This window comes from Aptenodytes forsteri, unplaced genomic scaffold (assembly GCF_000699145.1).
Source record: "Aptenodytes forsteri isolate BGI_AS27 unplaced genomic scaffold, ASM69914v1 Scaffold142, whole genome shotgun sequence".
Classification (NCBI taxonomy): Eukaryota; Metazoa; Chordata; class Aves; order Sphenisciformes; family Spheniscidae; genus Aptenodytes; species Aptenodytes forsteri.
In genome coordinates this window covers 4094105-4117245 of record NW_008794598.1, presented here as the reverse complement: position 1 = coordinate 4117245, position 23141 = coordinate 4094105, and the positions used below count along the sequence as shown (strand labels likewise).

The following is a 23141-nucleotide window of genomic DNA, read 5'->3' as shown; positions in this document are numbered from 1 at the left end:
GGGGAACTCCTGTCCCCGGCGCTGTGGTTGGTGTTTAAGACCAACCCCAGTGACCTTTTGCTGTCCCAATCCCCTGCACCGCAGCCTGGTGCGCGGTGCTTCTCACCTGCAAAGCAAAGCCCTTACAGGAATCAGGTCCAGGATCCTTGTTCTGGGCTTGTCCCTCATTGAGGACAAGGAGGACAGGAGGTGGGTGCAGCCAGGCCCAAAGGCAGCAGCTGGGATTCGGGGGACGGCAGCTGCCTGCTTTCCAACGCCCAAAGTCTGCAGCCCCCAGCTGAGTCGCACAAGCCTTGCAGAGGGGACGGGGCTGGGCTGTGGGACACCTTCGTCCCCAAGGGCTCGGGAGAGATGGGCTGCACCGTCTGCAGGAGCTACCCCGGGCACCACTGTGTGGAAGGACTGCTCGCTCCCATCCCTGCGCCCATCACGCTGCGAGCTGAGCTGCAGCTCGGAGCCTGCTGCGTTCATCAGAGCCACCCCCAAGCTTAATAATTCACTATAAAGGCTGAGACTCAGTCCCACAGTCATTAGGAGTCGATAGCATGTCATACCCCTTTGCAAGAAACATAAATACATCGACTTTAGATTTGAAGCAGCCCAGGGACAGCTTCCCCACCGCTTTCCCCGTGCTGACTCTGAGGAAATCTGCCTAGGAGTTTATCACGGCGTTTACCTCGCTAGAGAAAGAGCGGCTGAGACACGCAACCCGTCAGTCTGCGCTCAGTCATCACTCAACAAACTCGGAAGGTCAGAGACGATTTGGGATATTGGGGTTTATTTGCAAGTGAGAACACACTTACACAGAAATCCCGGAGGGACAGGGAGCCATGCAGGCACGTAGAGGAACATAAAGGTCCACAGGAACCCCATGGAACCCCACCTCCAGCAATGCTGGCTGAGGTGTGTTCGGCCAGGAGAGGGGCTGGATTTCACTGCTCCACTCCTCTACGCTGACGGGGCGAAGCCAACACGGTTGTTGGCCATGTCAAAGACAGTGTAATACTCCTTGAGGAAGACGTCACCCAAGATCCAGAGCGGCTGCCCGTTCTGGGAAGGCAGGTAGGTGGCCTCAATCCCAAGAGTGCAGTAGCCGTTTTTCTGTAAGGGGGGAATAACGGGGGTTCAGAGCCTCCAACAAGCAGCAGGACCCTGCCAGCTGGGCTGCAGGGAGGGAGAGCATCGCTACTTGTCAGGAAGCACCAGCTCCTTTCCCAGCCCTCAAGGACTCAGCAGGATGAAGCTGCTCAGCTAATACATACGTTCAAGACGTAGGCAGAAGGGTAGAGTGGGAGCTGAGCTCTGTTGATGACGAAGGTGATGGTGGGCATGTTCTGGATCTCATTGCAGTCAACTGCATACTGCTGAGAGAGGGTGAAGAGGAGGTTATGGCTGGAACAGCACCGACTGTGAGAGGAGAGATACCCCGCTATGTGGGGGTAACACACACTTTATCCCCTGGAAGTGCCACATCACCTCCCTGACATGCCTGCAGCACCATGTTCCCTAGATGCCACGTGAGTTTTGCAGGATCTGGTCAAGCCCATGGCTTCTGGCTCACTTGCAAGCCTCACCGCTGCTCTGTGCGCACCTCCAAACCATCCCCTGCACTTACACCATAGCTGGTCAGCTGGGCACCCAGGGCCTGAAGGAAGCTGCCCACGTATTCCTGGGGCACCGTCAGCAGGAACGTCCCCGTGTCCACGATGGCCTGGCAGCCCTGGCTGCACCAGCCGGTCGCTGACTGTCCGATAGCAAACCTGGGAGGAGAACAGGGAGAAGGACATCATTTTAAGCACCCACTGGCAACTAAACGTGTCTTGACTGGATCTCTAAGTCTGGGATGCTCTGAAACGCAGTGCCTAACCCCTGCCTCGAGCCCACACCTGCCGCAATAGCTGCAGCTTCATCTGGAGGACAGCTGTACCACCCTCGTTGCATGAGCTTCCCCGGGTGGATCACGCCCATCAGGTACAAACACAACTCACTCATTAAGCGCAACCTGCCAGTAAAGCTTCTGGGTCACCGGTGCCCACATAATGTCCCCATGGAAGAGCTGAGTGTCAACTCCGCCGAGAATGAGCTCTCCCCCGTAGCTGTAGGTGGGTTGGCTGCAAAAACACAGAGTTACAGCAGCAGAGATTAGCAAATTGGTGCGATATGCGTGGGCTAGCGAGGGACAAATTCACAAGGAACCTGCACGAGGACAGGCAGAGGGACACCAGTGCACATCGGACGTGCAGAGGGCTCCAGCAGATTTTTACCGAGAGAAGTAGAAGCTGAAGATGGGCTGGGAGAGCTGGTTCTGCTGCAGCATGCCCTGCAGCGCGGTGGGCACCCCTCCCACCACCAGCGAGGGGTAGGCCATTCCCAGGATCCCATCAAAATCGGCGTAGTAGAAAGGCTGGGTTGGCTCGTTCCTGCTGAGCCCGAACTCCTGATTTGTGACCGTGATGCCCTGGATCTGGAGGGGAAGGGGACGCCAGGTCAGCCGGCGTGCTTAGGCAAACCTGAGCAGCTATCAGGTGGGATGACTGATGGTCTGAAAGCCCAAAGAGCACACTGCAAGGCCATAGCTGGTGAAAACATCACCAGGCAGCTGGGAAAATTAGCAGGAATTGGGTTAAAACAAGGTAAAAACCCAGCTGGGTAACTGACGGTGGCAATAACCACTTTATATTAGTTCTACCCATCTCAGGCCCTGGTTTGCCCAAGTCTTGGCTACACAAGACATGAGATCTGCCCTTAGGCTGTCCCCCAGGCTCCTTCCATCGGAGGAGCCGATGCTGGGAGCTGGTGCTGGGGACACAGTGCCCAGGAAGACAAGGAGGGCGCGGGGTGCACTCACCCTCAGCGTGTCGTAGCCCAGTACCACCGTGAGCGCGCCGCTGCCGTAGGAGATGGCGTAGGACTGGCCGTTGTAGGTGAAGGTGGAGGACTCACTGGGCTTGAACTTTGCGTGGTTGACTGCTTGAGAGAGGAGAGGACAAAGCTCCTGGGCACACGCTCGCCTGGCCCCGGTGGGATTTCACCACCGGTCGCTCTGCCGGGATAATGCCTGGGAAAGCGGCTTCCCTGGCAAAGAGCAAGTCGTGAAGAGCAGAACGGGCTGTTCCTCCGCCTCGCGGTCATCTCTAAGGCAGGGTTTGCATCCCGGTTTTGCCTGCATCCCTCTCAAGGGAACAGCTGTTGTGATCACAACCAGATCAGCTACCCAGCGTGAGCAAAGCCATCAGCAGTTAAATCCCCACCGCTCTCCCACCGGCAGCGAGTTACATTGGCTGAGCTCTGCCGGGGAGCAGGACATCAGCTCCACGATTCGTAGCTTTGCTCTTCCCTCCGCCCAGCCACGAAAGGTCATAGAATCATAGAATCATTGAGGTTGGAAAAGACCTCTAAGATCATCGAGTCCAACCGTCGACCCAACACCACCACCCACTAAACCATGTCCCTAAGCATGTCCCTAAGGTCAGGCACAACCACTGTGATTTCTGCGCTCCGGGGACACCCACGATAGCCACAGTGATTTGGCCGTCTTTATTAGCCAGGCACATAAGGGCAGAGGGCTCCGTATTTCCCAAGGAAGGCACCAGCTGGTACCAGGGAGCAGCTATCCCAGAGCAGCGTGCCGGCATCATTTTCGGTCCGGCATCGCGATTTCCCCCATGTGATCGGACTATGCTGTGCTGCTGGGGGAGCTCTGTGCCACGCGGCTGCGGTACTCACAGCACGCCGGCGTCTGGCAGTAGGCGGAGGGCACCCACAGGTTGGAGGAGCCGGTGTCGAAGAGCACCAAGAAGTTTTGCGGGGGGGTCCCGATGCTGATCTCCCCGAAGTAGGAGGACTGCAGACGAGAGACGGGGTATCTCCGTTGGCCACAGGGTCAGGGACAGACCAGGCTTTCACCGCCTCCCAGCCCTGCACCGGCATCCCAGCGCTTTGCAGGGTGCCGGGGAATGCCAGGCTCACTCTTGCAAATAACAAAGTAGGCAGGAATGGACTGAACTCTCACCCTGCGGCTCACTCTTGCAAATAACAAAGTAGGCAAGTAGGCAGGAACGGACTGAACTCTCACCCTGTTTTTTCTCCCAAAAGATGTAATATTAAATATTTATTTTGTTACGCCTTTTGTTACACGTAGAAAAGCATCGCTTTTCATTGCTGGGGGAAAACTTTTCTAAAGTCTAAAATAAAAGCTTAAAAAAGAGTGGGGAAAAAAAGCACTCTCTCACTCCTGGAGGCTCAGGGGTGAACAGATCACTCTGGCAGCGGGGAAGGCAGAGGGAAAGGGGAGCGTGGTGCACGGACAGGCAGCGAGAGGGGAACCTGGGGTACTCACATCCAGATGGTTGGTTGTCGGCTCATACATGACGTAGTCCTCACTGAAACGGTATTTCTTAACTGGATCATATTTAATTTTCTTCAGGAAGTCCTCCAGCACTCCGGCCTCCCTCATTTTCTCCCGTATAGACTTGGCTTTCTTCAGTTTGATTCTGCACAGAGAAAAAAAAACAAACCACAAAATACAGCAGGAAATCAGGAGAAGATTTGGGCATTTTCCAATGATCAGTTCTCTGGGCTCCTTTGAACCCTGCCACGATGGGAGCCCTCCGCTCGGCTGCCTTGTACCTCCCCAGGGGCTGCCCTCCCGGTGAGGGACGCAGCCTGGACCAGGACCATGATGGTCTGTGGAGATGCAGGAGGCCAGAGTCACGCCCGGTTAGACTCGGTTGGCATCCTTGGGGACGCAGCGCAGACCGTGCAGGTCTCTGTTACCTACCCTCCTCCTGCTGCAGCAGCTGCTGCAGGACACCCACCTCACCAGCCCCTCTGAGAGCTGGAGACCCACCAGGGCCAGGATGAGCCACTTCATGGTGCAGGAGTTGCCCACCGGTCCCCACACACCTCAGAGACCGCAGCAGATGGGTTGAGCTGCCCGGACTCCCTGGTTTTATACCGGGAAGCAATAACCCCCCCTTATCTGCTGACCTCCATTTTCCATTACCACCACGCGCACCCCCAGCTTCAAGGGTTTCATTGTATTTTGGGCCACGAGGATTTTGAGGAGTTTGTGTCCTTAGCGAGGCGCTCAGGTGAGAACAGAGCAACACACATCTTCCACAGCAAAATCAAAGCGTTACCATCCGATAAGAGGCCAGCTCTTATCGCAGCAAAGAGGGGAGCGACCCAAACGTCACCGTGGTGAGGCGTTATCTGTGTTTGCCAAAACCTGTTCAAACCTTTTCCCAAATCAAAGGCGCTCGCGGCTCTTGGTGCAGGATGGAAACACGTCAGACTTTTGTCTGCCGTTCTTCCGCCCGGCCAGCCCAGCCGCCCGCCCACGGGGACCTTCTGGCGTGGAGGAGGGATGGCTGCTGGCATGGAGGTTTTTCCAGGGCACGGCGCAAAGAGCTGGAGCCGGCTGCTCTGCTCCCCCCTGTCCCAGGGCCTCACTGAGCCCACAAGGTTTCTTCTCCTGCATCCTCGTAGGTGGTTCCCAGCGCCTTCTGGTCCGTCCTTCTCCCCTTCTTCGTCCGGTCTGTTCTTCTCCACCACTTCATCAGCCTCCCAGTCCTTCGCCATCCTCTCCTCCAGGTACGGCTGGTTTCCCTATCTTGTACACCTCAACGCTGCTTCTGCTCTCATACTATTTTGGACAGAAATCACATATTTTTCCTTTTTTTTTAATTTTTTTAATTTTAATTTTGTGGAACAACTGATTCCCTTTCCATCCTGTGTTAAAAGGCAGGTGCTGTGCCTCCCTGCATGGGGAGGTTTAACGTGGAGGAAGGCCTCGGGGCTGGCCGAGCCGCAGCTTCACCCACTGAGTCCTCGCACCAGCCCAGAAAGTCAGGAAATTCCTTGTTTGCTTTTTTTTCTCTGGAAAAAAAAAAAAACAAAAAACAAACCACAAACACAGACCTCCCAAACTGCCAACAAACACCCAAACAGACCAAAATGTTTTCAGTTATGACCTAAATATTTTCTAGCGAACGGACCAAAATGGTTTTGGTCATAACCTAAATATTTTCTAGCAAACAGACCAAAACATTTTTCCTTGTAACCTAAACATTTTCTAGCAAATGTACCAAAATGTTTTCAGTTATAACCTAAATATTTTCTAGACCTCCTCTGGCCCGGCTTGCATCCCCGCTCCGAGCAGCCTGGCTCTTCACAGTGGGGAAATCGCGCTCTCCATCATCCGCCGATAGCCCGGCGTCACTATCGCTGCGCTCATCCCGTGTCAACGCTCTGCACAGATTTTATTCCCTCAGGAGCACCGGGGAGTGTGTGTCCTTTGCTGGATATTGAGACTATAATAAAGCAATTATCTTGTTTGCTAGCAGGATTGATAGAAAGATCAACTTATTAAGATTGGATAAAAAGCAAATTCTGGCTGAAAGCAAAGAGCTGTTATCAAAACGTTAATATACCGAGTGTTATCTGCAGGTCCCCAGGGGGACTCAGCCTTGCCAAAAGACAAAGGCGTAAGGTGCCCTCTACAGCACACACAAACACATTCTACTTTTGGCACTTCTTGACCCAAAGTTAAGACAGCATTTGTTTGCCGAGGCATTTAGCCTAACGGGAATCAAGGGTTTACAGTTTCTAACATCAGAGGTCCCGTGTCCCTGCGCGCAGCAGGACTCGGCCAACAGCATGTACCCACGCCGCTCCAAGGCAGGACTTCTCCTTGGGGCCAAGCCCTGGGCATTTCTCCTCCTCTGCTTTCAGTTTCTTTTCTGTGTTGGTGCAATGGCCCAGCCCACGCGCAAACAGCTCCAGCCCAGGGAACCCCGTCTCTCCCAGATGAGTACGGATCCCCTTTGCACCCCATGGCCAACTCCGCCACCTCTCCCGGGACACTGCGGCGGGGCAAAACCAGCAAACGAGATGAGCCGTGAGCAGCAGCTGTCCCGGCCATCCGGAGGGCTTAAGCACTTTCAACATGAGCCAACAAATCTTATTAAACCAACAGCCACTGCAGAGGTGGGCACCGGCTCCCGAAAGCCGGTAGCTCTCGACAGAGCGTTTTGCAGGATTAGAAATGGGCTTTAAAGTGGGATCCAGCCTCCCCCATGACCCAAAGACCTCTTCTGCCTGCAGACACTACTCCCAGAGCCATCAGGGGACAGACACCTTTTCAAAAACATTGCCGTCACCCTGAATTTCCTAGTCTGCTCTAGGCTCTGCTCTACCTGTGGCAAAACCAGAGAAGTGACTGGTCCCAACTCCGGGATAATTTACCACCCCGGTTCCTCCGCCTCTGCCCCAGACACAAGCTTTTGCTATTTACCTCAACAAACGGTAGCTTAGAACTTAATAAACATGAATATGGGACTGCCAGGAGCTTCCCCTGGTCATTAAAGCCTCTCGCTGTCGCAAGCACCATGTCAGCTAAAACCCTTCCTGAAGGTGCTGAATCCCACCCGAGTTAATGCTCTCCCCCTTGATAATTTAAACAGTCTTGCTCGATGTGATTAATTTAAAATAGCTATATTCACTTTGCCTGGAGCACAATTGCTCCCTGGCTTGGGTTCTCCAACCAAGACAAGCTGTTGGTGGGAGCTGCAATGGCATGGGTACGACCGAAGCAGCTGTGTTTATGAACTGCGGACAAGCACACGTATCCTTTACTCAGTGCTGCACGAGCTGGTTTTAGTGTTTTATTTCCAAAACACAGATGAACAGCTTCCATCCACATTAAAATTAATATTCCTCCTTTCCTACGCAACCATGAGAACGGCTCCTGAAATAAACAGCTAGGCTCTAGGTCTAACATTTAAATTCCCAAACCAGGGCAAGGATCAGCCACTTCATGATGATCTCCTCTTGTGGGCAGTTTCCAAAGGGTGACCTCCAGTCACCCTGCTCAGTCCCAGACCCCAAGCTGACGCTGGAGCTCTACATCACCTCCTTATACACCCCAAAACGGTCCCCCCCTCCCTGCATCAGCGTCCGCTCACGTACCTGAAGTTTAGAAACGCACCCGTCACAAGAGATTTTCCCACAGTGCTAAGGACTATCCTGAAAACTCCAAGTCAAATACCAGTGGCAAATGCCATGCTATTTTCAAGCTATTTTCAACTTCTTTTTGATAGGGCTATCGAGGTCTTCCTAGAAAGAGAAATGAAAAATGTTTCATTGTGTTTTCCTGGGATGGAAAGAATAACACGGGTTTATCGTCAGTTGTGTTATTTCCTCCGTTCCCCTTCCAGTTCTTACCTCCAGCATTGCAGAAAGTCATGGAACGACCCTGAAGGAAACACACACATGGGTTTGGGTTGGAAAGACTCCGCGCATGAAGGCACGCTCACTTAGGAAGGCACAGATGGCCCTATTAGCTGTTCTTAAATCGATTCCTGCTGGGGGAGAGTTTTCAGGGGGAATTCTATAAGCCAAGGAATTAAACCGCGCATGTTACCGCACAATTAGCTCTCATTTGCTGCAGAGCTTGGAAAAACAAGCAAATCAACTCTTTGCACAGAGCAATGGCAGAGAACCCATGGAAAGGCCCCCGTGCCTAGAACAGAACAGCACAGCCAGGAAGAGTGAAGCCACATCTTGTTCAACGTTGGCAAAAGCACCTCACTCCCACCAGCCCCCAAATTCCACCACTCCAAACTATTAGCTTAAATTACCCATGGTGGAAACAGCACGTCTTAAAGGGTAGGCACTCCAGAGACCACGAATATTCTTGCTGTGTTCAACCTACACTCATAGCACATCAATTCCCAAGGCAACTTCACGATTTCCTCCTGATGCTCAGCTCAATGGAAATCTGGTCTACACCCTCCTGACCGACTGTCAGCGATGGCTCTGCCCCAAAGAGAGTCACCGTGAAAGAGTCGGTGGTTTCAGAGCCTCAGCTCCTGTATCACACGGGCCAGAGAGCCTCATCCAAACATTTCTGCGAGTTCAGCTTCCAGCTCGAACAAGCAGCACGTGGAATTGTCCTGCAAAGATACCCCCAGGGGTCACCAGCCAACAGAGAGGGAAAGGTGACCGTCCCTGCATACAGGTTTCTCTTCATTTATTTTTTAAGCCTATCGCAGTGAGACTAGCCAGGTGGGAGACAGCAACCATTGCTCCAGGTAGAATACATAAGGACACAGACATTATTCCTTCAGGGGACGGAGACCTGGAAAACAAAGGTTGCGAGAAGTCCAGCTTGAATTGCGTGAGGGCAACTGGTTATTGTTGGCCTGGCTTTCCATTTTAAATAAAAAGTAAAGTTCACTTTGAAACGTGACGGTTGTCTCTTTGCACCACACACAAAAGACAGGACCACCGGATAATCATCATATTCCATTTATTCTGTATACATTCGTAGTGCACGTTAATGTAAGACATGAGCACTCCTCAGGTCACATAGCACTGCTGCTGTTCTTCACCTGTAAGGTTACACCCGGATGAGATATAAAGAGGGACGGGATGGATATCCATAGAAATAACCTGAAGAAGCAATTACACAGCAAGATCAACCCCTCTGGTCAGAGCAACTGAATCCCCGGTGGCCAGAGCCCCGAAGCACCTTTGTTTTTCTGCCGCATCAGAAATGTTCAGTATCAAAGACACCAGTACGAGTAACAACAAGGAGAATCGCACGGGGGGAGAGCTTGAGATAACACAGATGCACCTGGGCCTTTCAACTGTAAAATCACATTCACTTATGGAAGAAAAACAAATTAGATCCCTTCTTTACAATTAGCCTTTTCCATACCCTGGCTTGTAATTGCCAACTTCAAAGCTCTCAGGATTTCCACTAATGTATTCACCTTTGGTCCTGTTCGGTAACAGGAATCTAAACCTGTTCTGCTACCTGTGCGCGGCATTTCAAGACGAGCCAAGTTTGGGGGAAAGACAAACTTCCCAGACAGGCCGGTGGCAGCCCTCCCAGAAGCTGAATTTAAGCAATGTGTTCATTAACGATCATTTGTTAATGATACTTCACAGTCAAGATACCACCCGAGAGGGCTGAGCAGCATCACACGGAGGGACAGAGGAAAGACTTCGGGAGAAAGTGGCCGAGAGAACGGACAGCTGGTTTGGTTTTTCTCCCAGTGAACAGCATGGCTTAGGTAATAAAAATAACAATACTTCAGTAATAACTAACACATTCGAGTCTCTTTGCAGAAATACTGATCCTTTAACCCTCACAATCCAGCCTCTCCTTTGTCATCCTCTCCCTGTAAGGCAGGTACAGCTCACAGATATTCCAACCTCCTTCCCTGGGCGAAAAGCAGGCACATAAAATGGGTCAAAAGGAAAAACAAATCAAAAACCAGAACCCTCCCATGATAAAAGACAACTGAGCACCAGGAGAAGCTATATTCCTACCAACGGGTTCTTAGGAAAGGGAAGGGTAAAAGATCTATTTATGCATTCACTGGGGAAGAAGCATCAGGGGAAGAAGTCTGATTGATTAACTCAAAACTCAAACAAGAACCACTTAAAAAGGTTAAGACAGTCAAATTCTCTCTGCACAGCACACGGCTTCTTACCAAGTCATCCCTTGAACTTCAATCTCACAAGCAGAGGAAGGAGACCAGCGAAGATGCAATACAGTCCCCAGCGGGGGCTACACAAACCTGCTCCGCAGCGAAGTACAGAAACCAACAGCTAAGCTCATGCTGCCAGGCCTTCGCCGTTACCCAGGATAGCTTCATTTTGCTGCCTTTTCTTCAGAACCAAAGAAAGTCTCAGCAAACGCAACAGCCGACTGAACACAGCTCCTTTTGCCAAGTTACCAATTCACAGACAAAAACATCGAGACGAACCATCTGCCTTGCAGAAGCAAGCTTGGGAGAGTAAGAGATCTCACAGCTTCAGCTCAGCTTCAGGTCCAGAGCAGGTTTCAGATGTACACGTGCTCATTCGTTTCCTCCTGGTCAGCTACGCGGCATCAGCTGGATGCACAGAGCCCTGGATGAATCCCTCAAACTCAAAATGAGATTTATGGATGCAGCCACCAAGGGTGAGGTATTCCGCTCTACGGAGGCGATCTTCGCTGCGGAGGATATTCCATGGTTGAAGGGACAGGAGGAGTCATTGGGTATCCCTAGTTTAGTTCCCCATCCGAGTAAGCATGCACGTGCATATTAGTACGTATCCATTGGGAAAGTCCAGCAAACTTGCATGTAAGGCTCAAAGCAAAATCTCTAAGATCCATCTTTACAAAGTGCCATAGAGATACAACATATTGCATAAACATAATTTTCAACCAAAAGAAAACGGTAACAAGGAAAGACTCCAGAGGGTTATCAGAAGGGATCCCTCCTGCCCATCACCTAAATCAAAGAACTGAAGGAATGAGAAAATGCCAGCTCAGATGTCCTCATCTTTCAACCCGATACTGGTTTCTCCTCCGAAACCATTTCAAGCGTGGCCACTAGAGGAAGCTGCGACACTGGCGAGCGCCGCTCGGGCTCTAACACAGGGAGAAATCCAAAATAGTGACATTTCTGCTCCCGGTGCCCCAAGAACTACCGCCTCAGCGTTCAAACACGACTCCGGTCTTTCCTTGCACTTTCACACCACCTGCAAAATTGAATATTAAGAAGTTCTCAAAGGGTCCTGGATACTTAATGCGGACATTGCTCTTGTGAAGTTTCCCAGAAAAGCAAAAAAAAGCAAGAAAATCACTGGGACACGGACCCAATGTGCACCCTGAAAGCCATAAATGACAACTGGTTCCTGGCTGCCTGCACGGTGTTCCCCATTTAATTGCTTAAACATTAAACAAACCCACTGCAAACAGCGAGCTGTGACCGGCTTTTCATTCCCGAAGCTTTCTGGGGAGCTTACAATACCACGCGAGCGAAGCCTGCTGAGCCAGCAGTGCTGCTCCCCGACCCACGGCCACCAGGCAGGACACAACGGGACGTAAAGCAGAGGACGGTGCAGCAAGGCACCCGCCAAATCCCTGTGCACTGAGAAAGCAGCAGATGCAGCCAGCATCAGCTCTACGTTTTCTCATCTTTAAGGTCAAGGAAATTCTTCTTCTCCCTCTTTGAATAGGTGCAGCATCCTCCACTATAAACGGGACAAGGGATGCCCTCAGGGAACAGCGATAACGTATCTGCTGCGTGCGCACACAGCTATTGCACAGCGGTCTCCTCGTCACTACTGCTTTCAGTGTCCTTGGGAGGTAGGGGAGCATCAGATTCGCCAGCGAGGAAAGGGAGGCACAAGTCGGACAACCCAGTTCGTCTGGAAGACACGAAAGTCAGCAGTTCAAAAGATCAAAGCCAGCTTTCCCAAAACAAAGCTAATTTAGAGCCACCTAAACGGGATTGCAGCCGGGGCTGGCTGGGAGCCCAGCCTTTCTGAGGAACCACCAGCACCGGCGTGGCTTTCCCTGACCCCTGGAGCTCACACTATCTACAGACCCTCACACCAGCCTCATCCCACCCGTCGGAGACACGGAGCCAGGCCGGTGGCCGCAGGGAGCACCCACGCAGCCCTCCCCAGGCCTCACCTGCTTTCTCCCAAGACACAAGCTGCCACCCAACAGCATCTTCCCTTGCATTTAACCAACCTGCAAACCTCCCGTGCGGGTGGGAAAGGGCCCTCACCTCTTCCCCCATCTAAGTGTAAAACATTTCAGCCTTTTCTCCCTTTCTGAGGGGAAGAGGGGAATAAGTATTTTGCATTTCTCAGCTCAGGCGGCGGAAAGGCAGGTTCATAGAGAGGCTCCCAGAGCACTGCCCTGTGCTGCCATGTGGGACTTGCTAGTGCTGTCCCAGAGGGTGACACTTACAGCTTATAAACTCTTTATTTAAATAGTTTATTTAAAGCTTAACGCAGTTAACTTTTTTTAATATATATATAAATAAAAAACCAATTTCTTCTCTCACTTCCCTAAAATGAAAGCTAGATTTAGGGGGATACATTACTTATCTTTTTTTTTTTCTTCCTTCAAATAAAGTCATTTGGTATACATACAAAAATATATTACTTGGGTTTCCTTTCAGTTATAGATCACACAAGGGTTGGGGTGGAGAAAAGAATGGAAGACAAGCACAAGGACTTCCAAAAAAAAGGCAAAAACAGTGATTTTAAGCATGTGGTGCACTTTGAATTTATAGTGCAACAGCAAGCCAAGAAATCCATGTTCTGCCGACACAAGCATGGCATTACTCACACTTTTATCACTTTTTCTGGACTGCATGGCACGTGTCCCCGCTCCCAAAAGGGTCACATTTCAATATGACATTGCAGCACCAAAACCAAAAAGGCTGAACTTCAAAAATCTGGAAATCAAGTTTCTGGACCTCAGAAGCAGGTTGCAGCTGGACGATCGGGTTCTCTTCTTTCACACCGGAGGCTCACTGACTTCGACATCGGAAAACGTTAGGGACAAGGAGAACACAGCAAGGTTTGGCAACGGGACACCTCGCAGAACACTGGATCTCTCAACTCCTATCCCAGGGAGGAAGATGAAGAATACAGACAGCAGAAAGGTGGGACCCCGGAGTAACCCAGAGCACTTCTGTCTGATTGAAACAGCTTATAATGGCAAAGAGTAATCCGGGGAGAGATTAAGCTGCAGCGTGTCACCATGCGGAGCCGGGTGGTGGAACATCCTGCGACAGGAGAGGAGCAGAGACCCTACACAGGACCTCACACAGAGGCCTGACAGCTCAGCTTAGACTCAGCCCTGGTGTCAAGAGAAAAATCCACATCAAAGGCCACAAATTTACCCGAGCGCTGAAATTTAGCCCTTCCAACTCCATAGTTGTAGGAAACAAACTGCACATTCACTCAAAACACCGATCAAATATTCCTCATGGACCCAGTCAGGCACGTGGGTGTAGGCAACGACTTCGACACAACTCCAAGCTCGGCTGCCCGGCAGCTCTGCTGGCACTCCCACGTCTCCCGTACCATTTCCCACCCACCCTGTGACAGTCAGTCCCAGTTAAAAAAATTTTTGATTCACAGCTGCTCTTTTCCCCAGCTGCAGCTCAGCAAAGCCACCAACCTCTTCCGAGATCTGTCCCCCAGACAGGAGTGAGCCACAGCGAGTATGTGTTTCGTATCGGCACCGGTTTTGGCAACTACCACTGGGATGCAAAAATGAACATTTAATAAATAAATAAGTAAACAAATAAATAAATCAACAACACTTCTGAACAGCCACCAAAAAGAACCCTTAAAAATCAAAACAGGGTACGGTACAATTGAAGTTTTCTACACCAAACCTCAAATCTCACAGTTGCGGTCTTCCCCTCCTCTTTTAAAGCAGGGTCTCTTCAGGAAATCAGGTTTATGTGATCACAGTGTCTGCGCCCATGGCTGTCTGTCCTCCTCCGTTAATTTCTAGAGTTGCCCAATTTAAATCGAATCTGAGAAAGGGACAGAAGTACAAAAAGCTTCTACGAGCTTCAAGAAAATAGGAGAAAGGAGCGAGTTGAGGGGGAAAAGACCGCAGCATGAGTTCCCAAGTCATCAGGGATCAGCGAAACCCCAAGGCAAAACCTGACTTTGGAGCAGCCCGGCTGCAGAGCTCGCCTGGAGTCGCAAGGCATGAAATCCACGGGAAACGGGCTTGATTTGCAGTGGAGCTCCTAAAGCAACTCGCTTTTGGAAACAGGCCTCCACCACGCTCCTGCCCTGCCTCTGCAGCCAGGCTGTTGGCACCGCTCACGGAGCTGCCAGGCAATCAGGAGAGCTAACCCGATTCGAGGCTGTATCCACACAGTGACGGTACTATGGCTGACACCTTCTGCCCCTCTCACCAGAAACTTAACCTTCAAACAGCGTCGTCAAATATCCCACAAGGCTTTAAAAACGAACTACACAGAGAGGGGAAGACGGACAGACAGACTAGCCTTAACATCAGCTGCAGGAGCCATCCCGTAACACCAGGTAATGGGGTAAACAGGGAAGCAGAAGGCAATGGCGAATGGAAGTCACACCGGGCAATACACTGAAGGGCAGGTACCGAAGCCACGACACAGTGCTTGCACTTGGCGTTCCCCCTTACAGAGGCAGGTCAGTGCTGTTATGTCGAGTTTTCCGCGAAGTCCCATCATCTCTCGGCAGGGCCCTTTGCAAACTGGACATGGCCGCTGTCTTTTTTAGGTCAATGACCGCGTAGGAGTCCGTCCGGCGGGCTTCGTGGGTGGCAGGAGGTGGGACACGGGGGACCGGTGGGTTCTGATGTCCCTTGCGCGGCTCAGCCTCCAGCTCCACCTGGATGTAGTTGAGTTGCCGCGGCTGCTCTGGACAGGGCCGGGGGAAGTCGAAGCTGAAGACGCTGGGCACGCAGCCGCGACGAGGCTTTGGCAGGAAGCCGCTGCGCCGCTGGCCGCTGCCCCCGTGCAGCGCCGTGTTCTCCGAGTTCATGTAGTTCTGCAGGGGATCTTCTTCACCAGCCTCGGAGTAGCCGCTGGGGGAAGGCGTCAGCACGTCCCTGGCGCCCGCGTCCTCCTCGCCCCGCCGGAGCGGCTGGCACTCCCACACCGGGGGCAGCGACGGCAAGTTCTCATAGTGCAGGAACGCCGTTCTGCGATGGGAGCAGCCGGGTAATCCCGCGTCCTCCCGGGTGAGTTTCAAGCGCCCGCCTCGACAGAGAGAGGAGGTGCTGGAGGGCAGCAAGCCGTTGACGTTCTCGTAGACGCACTGGGGTGAAGGGCACTCCTCCTCACACTCGTTGTTGTTGTTGGGGGGGCAGAAGTGCGTCCTGCACTCCCGGTGGTGCCGACAGACGCGTCTGTAGTTGGATGTGGGACCTAACACGAACTTAACCTCCCCTGGCTGCAGAAAGACCTGGGGATTGCGGTCTTCGAGGGAGCAGCTGTGGTTCCTATGGGGGAAAGGAGGGTGGACTTCAGGCAAGGAGTGCATACAATGTCGGCCCCTCAGGTCCTGATCACCATTGGCCGTGTTGACGTAGGTGTGGGACTGCAAGGAGAGAAGCAGAGGGACAGTGAAAGGAGAAGAGAAGAGACAAGAGCAAAGCAGCTGTCAGCAGCTGAGAAACCAACAGGAATGGAAAATTCTTCGGTGGCTGATGAAGCAGGAGGAAATGAAAGAATTTCAGAAGTTGAAAATACTTTGGGAAGCCAAACGCAAAAGCCATTTCTGGATTTGTGGGCTTGAAGGAGAGACAAAAAGAGTCCAACTGCAGAAGATACACATCATCTATTTCACGCTCAATGCATATGGCACAGAACAAAAAGCAAAGCCACCTGCAAAATAGTTCCTTGAGTGGCTTACACTGGCGATATTGCAGCACTCAACACCTACCTAGGCTTCTCTGATAATGGTTGAGACAAGCTGGATTTTGTAGGGAAGAATCTTGAATTCTAAAACTGAGAACAAAGAGCTGAACATCAAAAATAAAAATAAAAATAGCCTGGACTTGGGTATGCATCTGCACATCAGTTTAGGGGTTGCAGTAATAGCTGACAGATAGGGCAGTATGACTTGGACTCACAAGCTAAGTGCTGCTGTTAAATAATTGCCACGGAAACACTAGTGGATCAAGGAAGCCAACTCAGTCGGCCTTGACAGAGTGCCTGCTCTAGTGAAGTGTCAGAGAGCAGCAGTCTCCAAGAGCAAAATGAAGCAAAAGAGGAAAAAAAGGATGACAAGGTAGGAAGATCCCCCGAGCTTTGCTGGAGTAAGAGAAACTCAGAATTGCACAGGACTGCTAGCAAAACAAGCTGCTTGTTCATTGCTTGCAAACAGCAGAATTTAGGACATCCAGGTTTACCTGCTCATCAGGCCCAATAAGGGCATGAGTAGAGTCTTCACCCACAGAGGAATGCCTCAGGCTGCTCACGGAGGGGTGGCGGGCTGCGGAGTATGATAGGGTTTCTCCAGGGAAGCTGTGAAATCCATTGGGAAATCCTGGGACAGTGTACCCCAGACCTGGGAGAGAATCGAGACAGAGAAGCATTAGAGCATTGGTTTGGTATAAAATAGAGTTGACTTCATTTTCACAGTCAGCTGGCCTCTTAACTGCACCCTGTAAGTCAGAATCAGCCTCTCTGGGGAAGATCTCTACCGTGAAGTACCTAGTATAAATACAAGGGCTAGGCCCTCCTGTTTAAATCTATTTAAGTCACTCCTAATGGAGACAGGACTCGAGCAAATCCAAATTCTTCCAGGTGTGGTTTCCTCTAGGAACCACCTGATCCTTGTAGGTGCTACTTAAAAAAAGGCCACGTGGCAGCGGTCCAGATGAAAACCAACTGGAGGGCGACAACTCGGTTGACTATTTGAAGGGCTTTTTGTTGCTGTTTCCTTGGAAACACAATACCACATCGCAGACAAGCGGGGCCTTTAAATAAACACGCTGCGTGGGGCACACGTGGACATAGATACGGGTCAATGGCGAGGCAGCGCACGGGAGAGATCCGTGGGCTGCAGAGGGCAGTTTCACATGAGCAATTGCAGACATCACCCACGTCTCTGTGTTCCCCCCCTCTTCTCCCCGGACACTGAAGGAGCCTTACTGTTGGGTGCCTGGGGGGTCCGGGAGAGCTCCCGCTCCGTGGGGTGACTGTTCCTCGTGATGACAACAGGCTCTTCCACTACGTTGATACTGTTACACTGCATCAGGTCCTGAAGCAGATTAAAGATCTCCTCTGCTCTGGAACACTTGAAGGCAAAAATCCCTGCACAGTAACGAAGAGAAGGGTCAGAAAAGCAAGAAAGCGATCCTGCTTTAACAAGAGTTTATGTAATTCCCGGCTCTAAATGAACAGGCAATTCTGATTTCTTTCGCTGTGTTTAACACAATCAACCCCTGCAACCCACAGCCAGAGGAAAACAACCAACAACTCGGTGGGTTATTGCATCAACAGAAATACAATGCCATGACTGCCGTCTGATCAAACGGTGCATTATTACAAGAAAAATAGCGAGCACCCCAGTTATCTTAAGGCGATCAATCCCACGCAAGCAGAGGTGTGAAAGGGACAGGCTAACCGGTCTCGTTTCATCTCTAATCTTCTATTTTAACTCACTTGGTACCCAGTCCAGTTCTCATTACCAGGGGAAAGTCTATCCAGTGACTACTTGAAGCTGAACTGGGCCCTGTGGAGCGTGCACGTGAGGGAAGGACAAGAACGTCGTATTTCAAAAACGTATGGAATTAAACAGTGTCTCCCCAAACGAGCAGCCCAAACCAGAGCTGGTGTGTGCAGAGCTAACCAATCCCAAGCTGGCACGCACACACACGCACAAAAGCCATAGCAACGAGAACGGCATGGCAACAACGGCTGCTACCCCAAAGAATACGGTTTTAAAAATTCTGGCCAAAAAAATAGCTATATCTGCCTTATATAAGGCAGGGAGCAGCATCGGGAAGGAGTCCTCCAAATAAAACTAACTAAGCAAAAAAAAAAAATCCTACAAGGAAGGGAGAAAACTCGTCAAAACACAAAGCCATCCCTCTCATTTCTGTCTGCTTTAAGACTGACGAGTAACTATGTGTCTGCTAAAAATTTTGTAATATGCGAAGAGCAAATGGCCCTGCTTTATCCCCACTACCTGGACCTAAATAAAAAACAAAACACACGCAGGGCAGAATTCTAATCGCTGCATCCCGCAAAAGGCGAAAAAAATTTTGTAATATGCGAAGAGCAAATGGCCCTGCTTTATCCCCACTACCTGGACCTAAATAAAAAACAAAACACACACAGGGTAGAATTCTAATCGCTGCATCCCGCAAAAAACAGGAACCGAAGATAAGCAATTCCCATCGCTGGCAACCGATAAGCACACGACTCCCAGAGAGGAAAACCCCACTTACATAAATATTAAAAAAGAGCATACGGCACTACAGATTTGCGCAGTGCTTTACACAGACACTGAACAGTCACGTGGAGTCCTTTTGGAGAAGAAGGAGTTTACAAACACATTAATAGAATGAGGAAACAAACTTCTTTTTCCCCCCCCCGGGGATGCAGATGCCAAGAAAATGTTCAGCTCTTTAGAAGCAAGAGAGACAGACTGGTAAAGGAACTAACAGACACCATTGTAAAACTGGAGTCTATCCCCAGCATTGCTGATGACTTGGCATGTACTCCCGGGTGACTCACTTCCCTTCCCTATGCACAGCATCCCCATGCATAAAGCCAGTAAAATGTAAAACTCCTTTCCCTCTACGTTACAGAGTGCTGCCAGACACAAAATGCAAAGCATTAAGTAGAACGAGCGCTAACCAAGGCAGACCGAAGGCACCGAGAAACGTGAAATGTGCTCAAACAACTATTGCTACTGACGTGCGTTTGGCAGCTCTGTGGAATAAGCAAACCCTGAGAGGGACCTGCAAAAAGGTGCAGGTGATGCCCTTAAGCTGTATCCCCGGAGTTAAAAAGCGCTTAACAAAGCTTCAGTCTTGCAAAAAGCACTTTCTAGCTCCTAAGGAAAGAAGTCCAGCAACCCCTCCTACCACAGCTGTGCATCGTTCCGTACCGAAGCTCAGAGCTGACAGCATAACTAACATCCTTCTCTGACGTTAAATACGCCCCGTCCAAGGCTCAAGCCTGCTTCACCAATTACCTCACGAGCGTCGGTGCACTAGCAAAATGAGACCATTAGATTTATGCCCAGGTCCTGAGCCATGATGTTGTTCTCATTAGTGTTTCAATCAGGACTATTAACTGTATGTGCTTGCACACTCTGGTATTCCGGGGGAACAGAGGCTGCAAAAGAACCTGTTGATTCATTAGATGCAGGAATTTGGGAAGACACAAGCATCGGCTCGCTCTGGCTGCCTGGGAACAGAAACCTCAGCAGTTCCTTCCTCCAGGAACCTCCCCACTCACCCTGCCCCGTCTGGCAGCGACGACCGCTCTCGAAGGAGAAGAGGTTGGAGTCATAGCCATAGCGGCGCAAGCAGAGGTAGGGCCACCTGACAGCATCTCGCTTGTGAGTGTGCAAGATGAGCTCCGTCTGTGTCAGCTCCATAATCCCAGATCCCAGCTCGTTACCTTCATCGTCCACGTTTGTTACCTGCAGAGGCCACAGAGCTCACATCAGGAAACTCAGTGCATCGGTGTCAAAAAAAGCCCACCCGCGAAGACACTGTAATTCCCATGGATTCCCCCTTCATTTACTGAGATGCCTTTTTCTCAGCTGAGAGCATCAATTCACTGCTGGCAGAAGGCGCCAAGCCGGCAGCCCTGGAGACTGTGCGCTTGGCAGTTCGGCTGATGTGTCTCAGCACAGGCACTGGAACACAGCCCTGAGCAATAAAAGGTTTCTCTCCAGTTCCCCATTTCCTTGCTCAGGCTGAATCTCAGTGCAGAGGCAATTTCTTCTGCAAATACAAACGTATTTGCAGCAGAGGTTGCTTAAGGAAAGGAAAAAGAAAAAAAAACCCACAACCCAACAAACCAAAACAGTAACATATTTGCAAATCTTACCAAGCGGAAGACTTCTCTGCAAGAGCAGAGGTTTTCCTTCCTTTCAAGCCTGGAGTCCAACCCATGCTGGGCTTTGCCAGTAGCCGGTGCTGTCACAGACTCTCTGGTGGGGATGAAGGTGCAATACTTACCTTAAATTTGGTGGGATGGTTGTCTGGGATGCTGTCTCTGCACAGACAACTGCAGCAGCTCCCCATGACGTCAGCATAAGAGGTAATCCCTGGGGAGAGGGCGCAAAACAGAGGACAATCATGTTTTCGAACCAACTCCTCCCACCCTCTCCAAACACTCAGCGTTTACAGCCTCTCTCCTTCTCGATCCCCCTGCACGTGGCCCAGTGGGTTTGGATCTCAAACTCTTCAATGTGTTCCTCGATTAATGGACGCCATACAATATAAGGCTAATTAAAAATAACAGCTTTCTTACCATTAGGCAATTGTTGGATTTTTTTGGAGGAGTGAGAAGAAATTCCCACCACTGTCCCTCTATCTCCTTCGGGACTTCATGGTAACCAGGTGTCAGAGTCACCTAAAACACAAGGGAAACTGTCCCATCTTCCACCTGACAAGGAGAATACAATTAAACGAATTAAAAACCCCCGAGAAGATTAAAAAGCAGGGGGTGGGGTGGGGGGTTGTGACTGAAGTTCCCTTCAAATATCACAAGGAAGGCAGGTGCTTTTTTTTTTTTTAACTAACTTTCTGCATTTATAAGAATATAGAAAATAATTTTGCACAGACCACTCCTGTAATTTCTGAAAAAATATACAGTCTACAGCTAAAAAAAAAAAACCCTAAAAATAGGAGATATTTTACTTCTTGGCCTTGGGATCCTACACAGGAGTGGGGTTTATCAGAGCTACTGTAGTGCAAATAAAACACAACAGTAACACTGAATGGTTGAGAGCGGTGAGGGTACGAGGAATCACACGCATCTGCTGCTTAGGAATGTGAAGACACCCTCACTCGGTGGAAGGTCCTTAAGGGTCAGAGAACCAGAAGCCCTAAAAGCACATGAACACAACAGGTGCTCTACTGTGGACTATGAAAAGTAACAAATGCCGGAAAACATAAAAGCTCCGCTATTTGACATCAGTCAGCAAGCGCAAGTATCAAGCAGGCAGGAGGTGCATGCACTAGCAGTGAGAAATACTGCTATCTTTGATGCCAACTTAAAGGACTCCACATCCACTCTAGGGCAGGGGATTCAGCAGCAGATAACACGAGAAGGTGCCATGTTTTATTTGGCGAGAACAGCTAACGATCTCTCCATCTGAGGCGTGAGAGAATAAAGCCATATGGATAACCAGCCTGGCACGAGAGCAGTAAATAAAATGAAAAGGCTATTGGAAACCTCGCGCTCTACCATGCCAGAATCTGCCTCACCAGTCGCTCCAAATTAAACAATGAATCACAGAGTTGCACCTCCGTGCAAAACCACGTTGCACAGCTGCCCTCAGGCTCCCCCGCAGCGCAGAGCGGTGCGGAGGGAGGGGGAAGAGCCGGCAGTGAGCTGACCAAGGGGTGCCATTTCATTTTTTACATCAAAACAGAACCTAAATTACCTTCCACTGCAAGCCCACGCCTTAGCTTTGGCCCCTGAAGAACTCCCCACCACGTCCTAACCCTGCAAAGTCCCCCAGAAGAGGAACGCTTCCTTTTGAGCAAGCTGGAGGAGCTCGGGCACAAATCAAGCCGGCTGCCACCTGCCCTCTTGCACATACCTGTCACCCCTAACAGTAATAACACCACACGCTCCCTGTTCAACACCGCATCCTGCTCAAGCCATCCTATTTGTTTTTCTAGACTCAGTATGGATTTACTCCCCGCTGACCTTACAGGCTTTGATCAATAATTTAGCAACAGATCCCTCTCTGCTTCATCTAATCTGGTCACTAGGGGCCTTGTCCTCTACTGTCTCTGCTCTCCCACTCCCATCTCATCAATTCCCTCAGTAAAAAAAAAAAACCTTGTAGAACACGTTACCTTTGCCCCCTCTTTCTTCTTTATTCCTCTCTCCCCCTGGTGCTCCCTCCACCCGCGTCCGTCTAACCTGCGAGGAGGTTAGGCTGGAGTGCTGTCGCCTATCCTGAACAGTTATTATGGTCAGAACTGAACAAACGAGAGAAAAAACATTGCGAGATCCCTGAACACTGCCTCGGCGCTTCCCGCTACTCCTCGCCCTTCAATATTTTAGCAGCATCCCTTTCACGCAGACACTGAGACTCTCAAGACTCCCGTCTCTTGCTCGGCGCTTTCGACACCACCTTTCCGACGGCTGTTTGCGAGTTCATAGCCTTAACTAGTTGAACCAAACACTCTAACAGTACGATACGCTGCCCTGCGAGCAAGAGCACGTGCCTCCTAAGACCAGCAGCCCCAGCCTCCCCTCCAGCCTCCCCACCTCCCAGGACCCAAACCTAAATCCTCCTCAAAGCCTTCGCAGCCCTCCTTGGCCCAGCCTCCAGACCACAGCTCACCTCTCCCGCTCTCGCAGCCGGGTCGTTCGCTCTCCTCCCAAACCCTCTGCTCCCACAGAGGCTCTGTCCGTACCCTTCATGCCTCCGCGCGCTCTCGCAGCCGGGTCGTTCGCTCTCCTCCCAAACCCTCTGCTCCCACAGAGGCTCTGTCCGTACCCTTCATGCCTCCGCGCTCCTCCAAGTGATTCTCCTAAACCTGGCGCTGCAGAAGAGGGTCCACCGAATCCCAAAGGACCAGGGCACCCCGGCACCCACCGGGTGCACGGCCCTGC

The 23141-nt window shown here is 50.9% G+C and overlaps 1 protein-coding gene across 2 annotated transcripts; it reads right to left on the bottom strand.

The window, feature by feature from the left end:
• Positions 1-771: 771 nt before the first annotated feature.
• LOC103893624 (gastricsin) lies at positions 772-22958 on the bottom strand. 2 transcript variants are annotated; one of them, XM_019470370.1, is made up of 16 exons: positions 22870-22958; positions 22376-22501; positions 20817-20951; positions 20522-20610; positions 19791-19977; positions 17472-17633; positions 16727-16884; positions 14993-15912; positions 4340-4493; positions 3727-3844; positions 2849-2967; positions 2265-2464; positions 1989-2111; positions 1616-1760; positions 1263-1361; positions 772-1101 (listed from the first exon to the last, which is right to left on the bottom strand). In XM_019470370.1, exons 4-16 carry the CDS (start codon positions 20585-20587, stop codon positions 949-951), a joined length of 2604 nt encoding a protein of 867 aa, XP_019325915.1. In that variant the 5' UTR covers positions 20588-20610; positions 20817-20951; positions 22376-22501; positions 22870-22958; the 3' UTR covers positions 772-948. The 2 variants fall into 2 exon arrangements, with proteins under 2 accessions (XP_019325915.1, XP_009271090.1); XM_009272815.2 differs by lacking the exons at positions 14993-15912; positions 16727-16884; positions 17472-17633; ... (3 more) ...; positions 22376-22501; positions 22870-22958 and adding an exon at positions 4818-4873 and having other exon boundaries at positions 1263-1364.
• Positions 22959-23141: the final 183 nt, after the last annotated feature.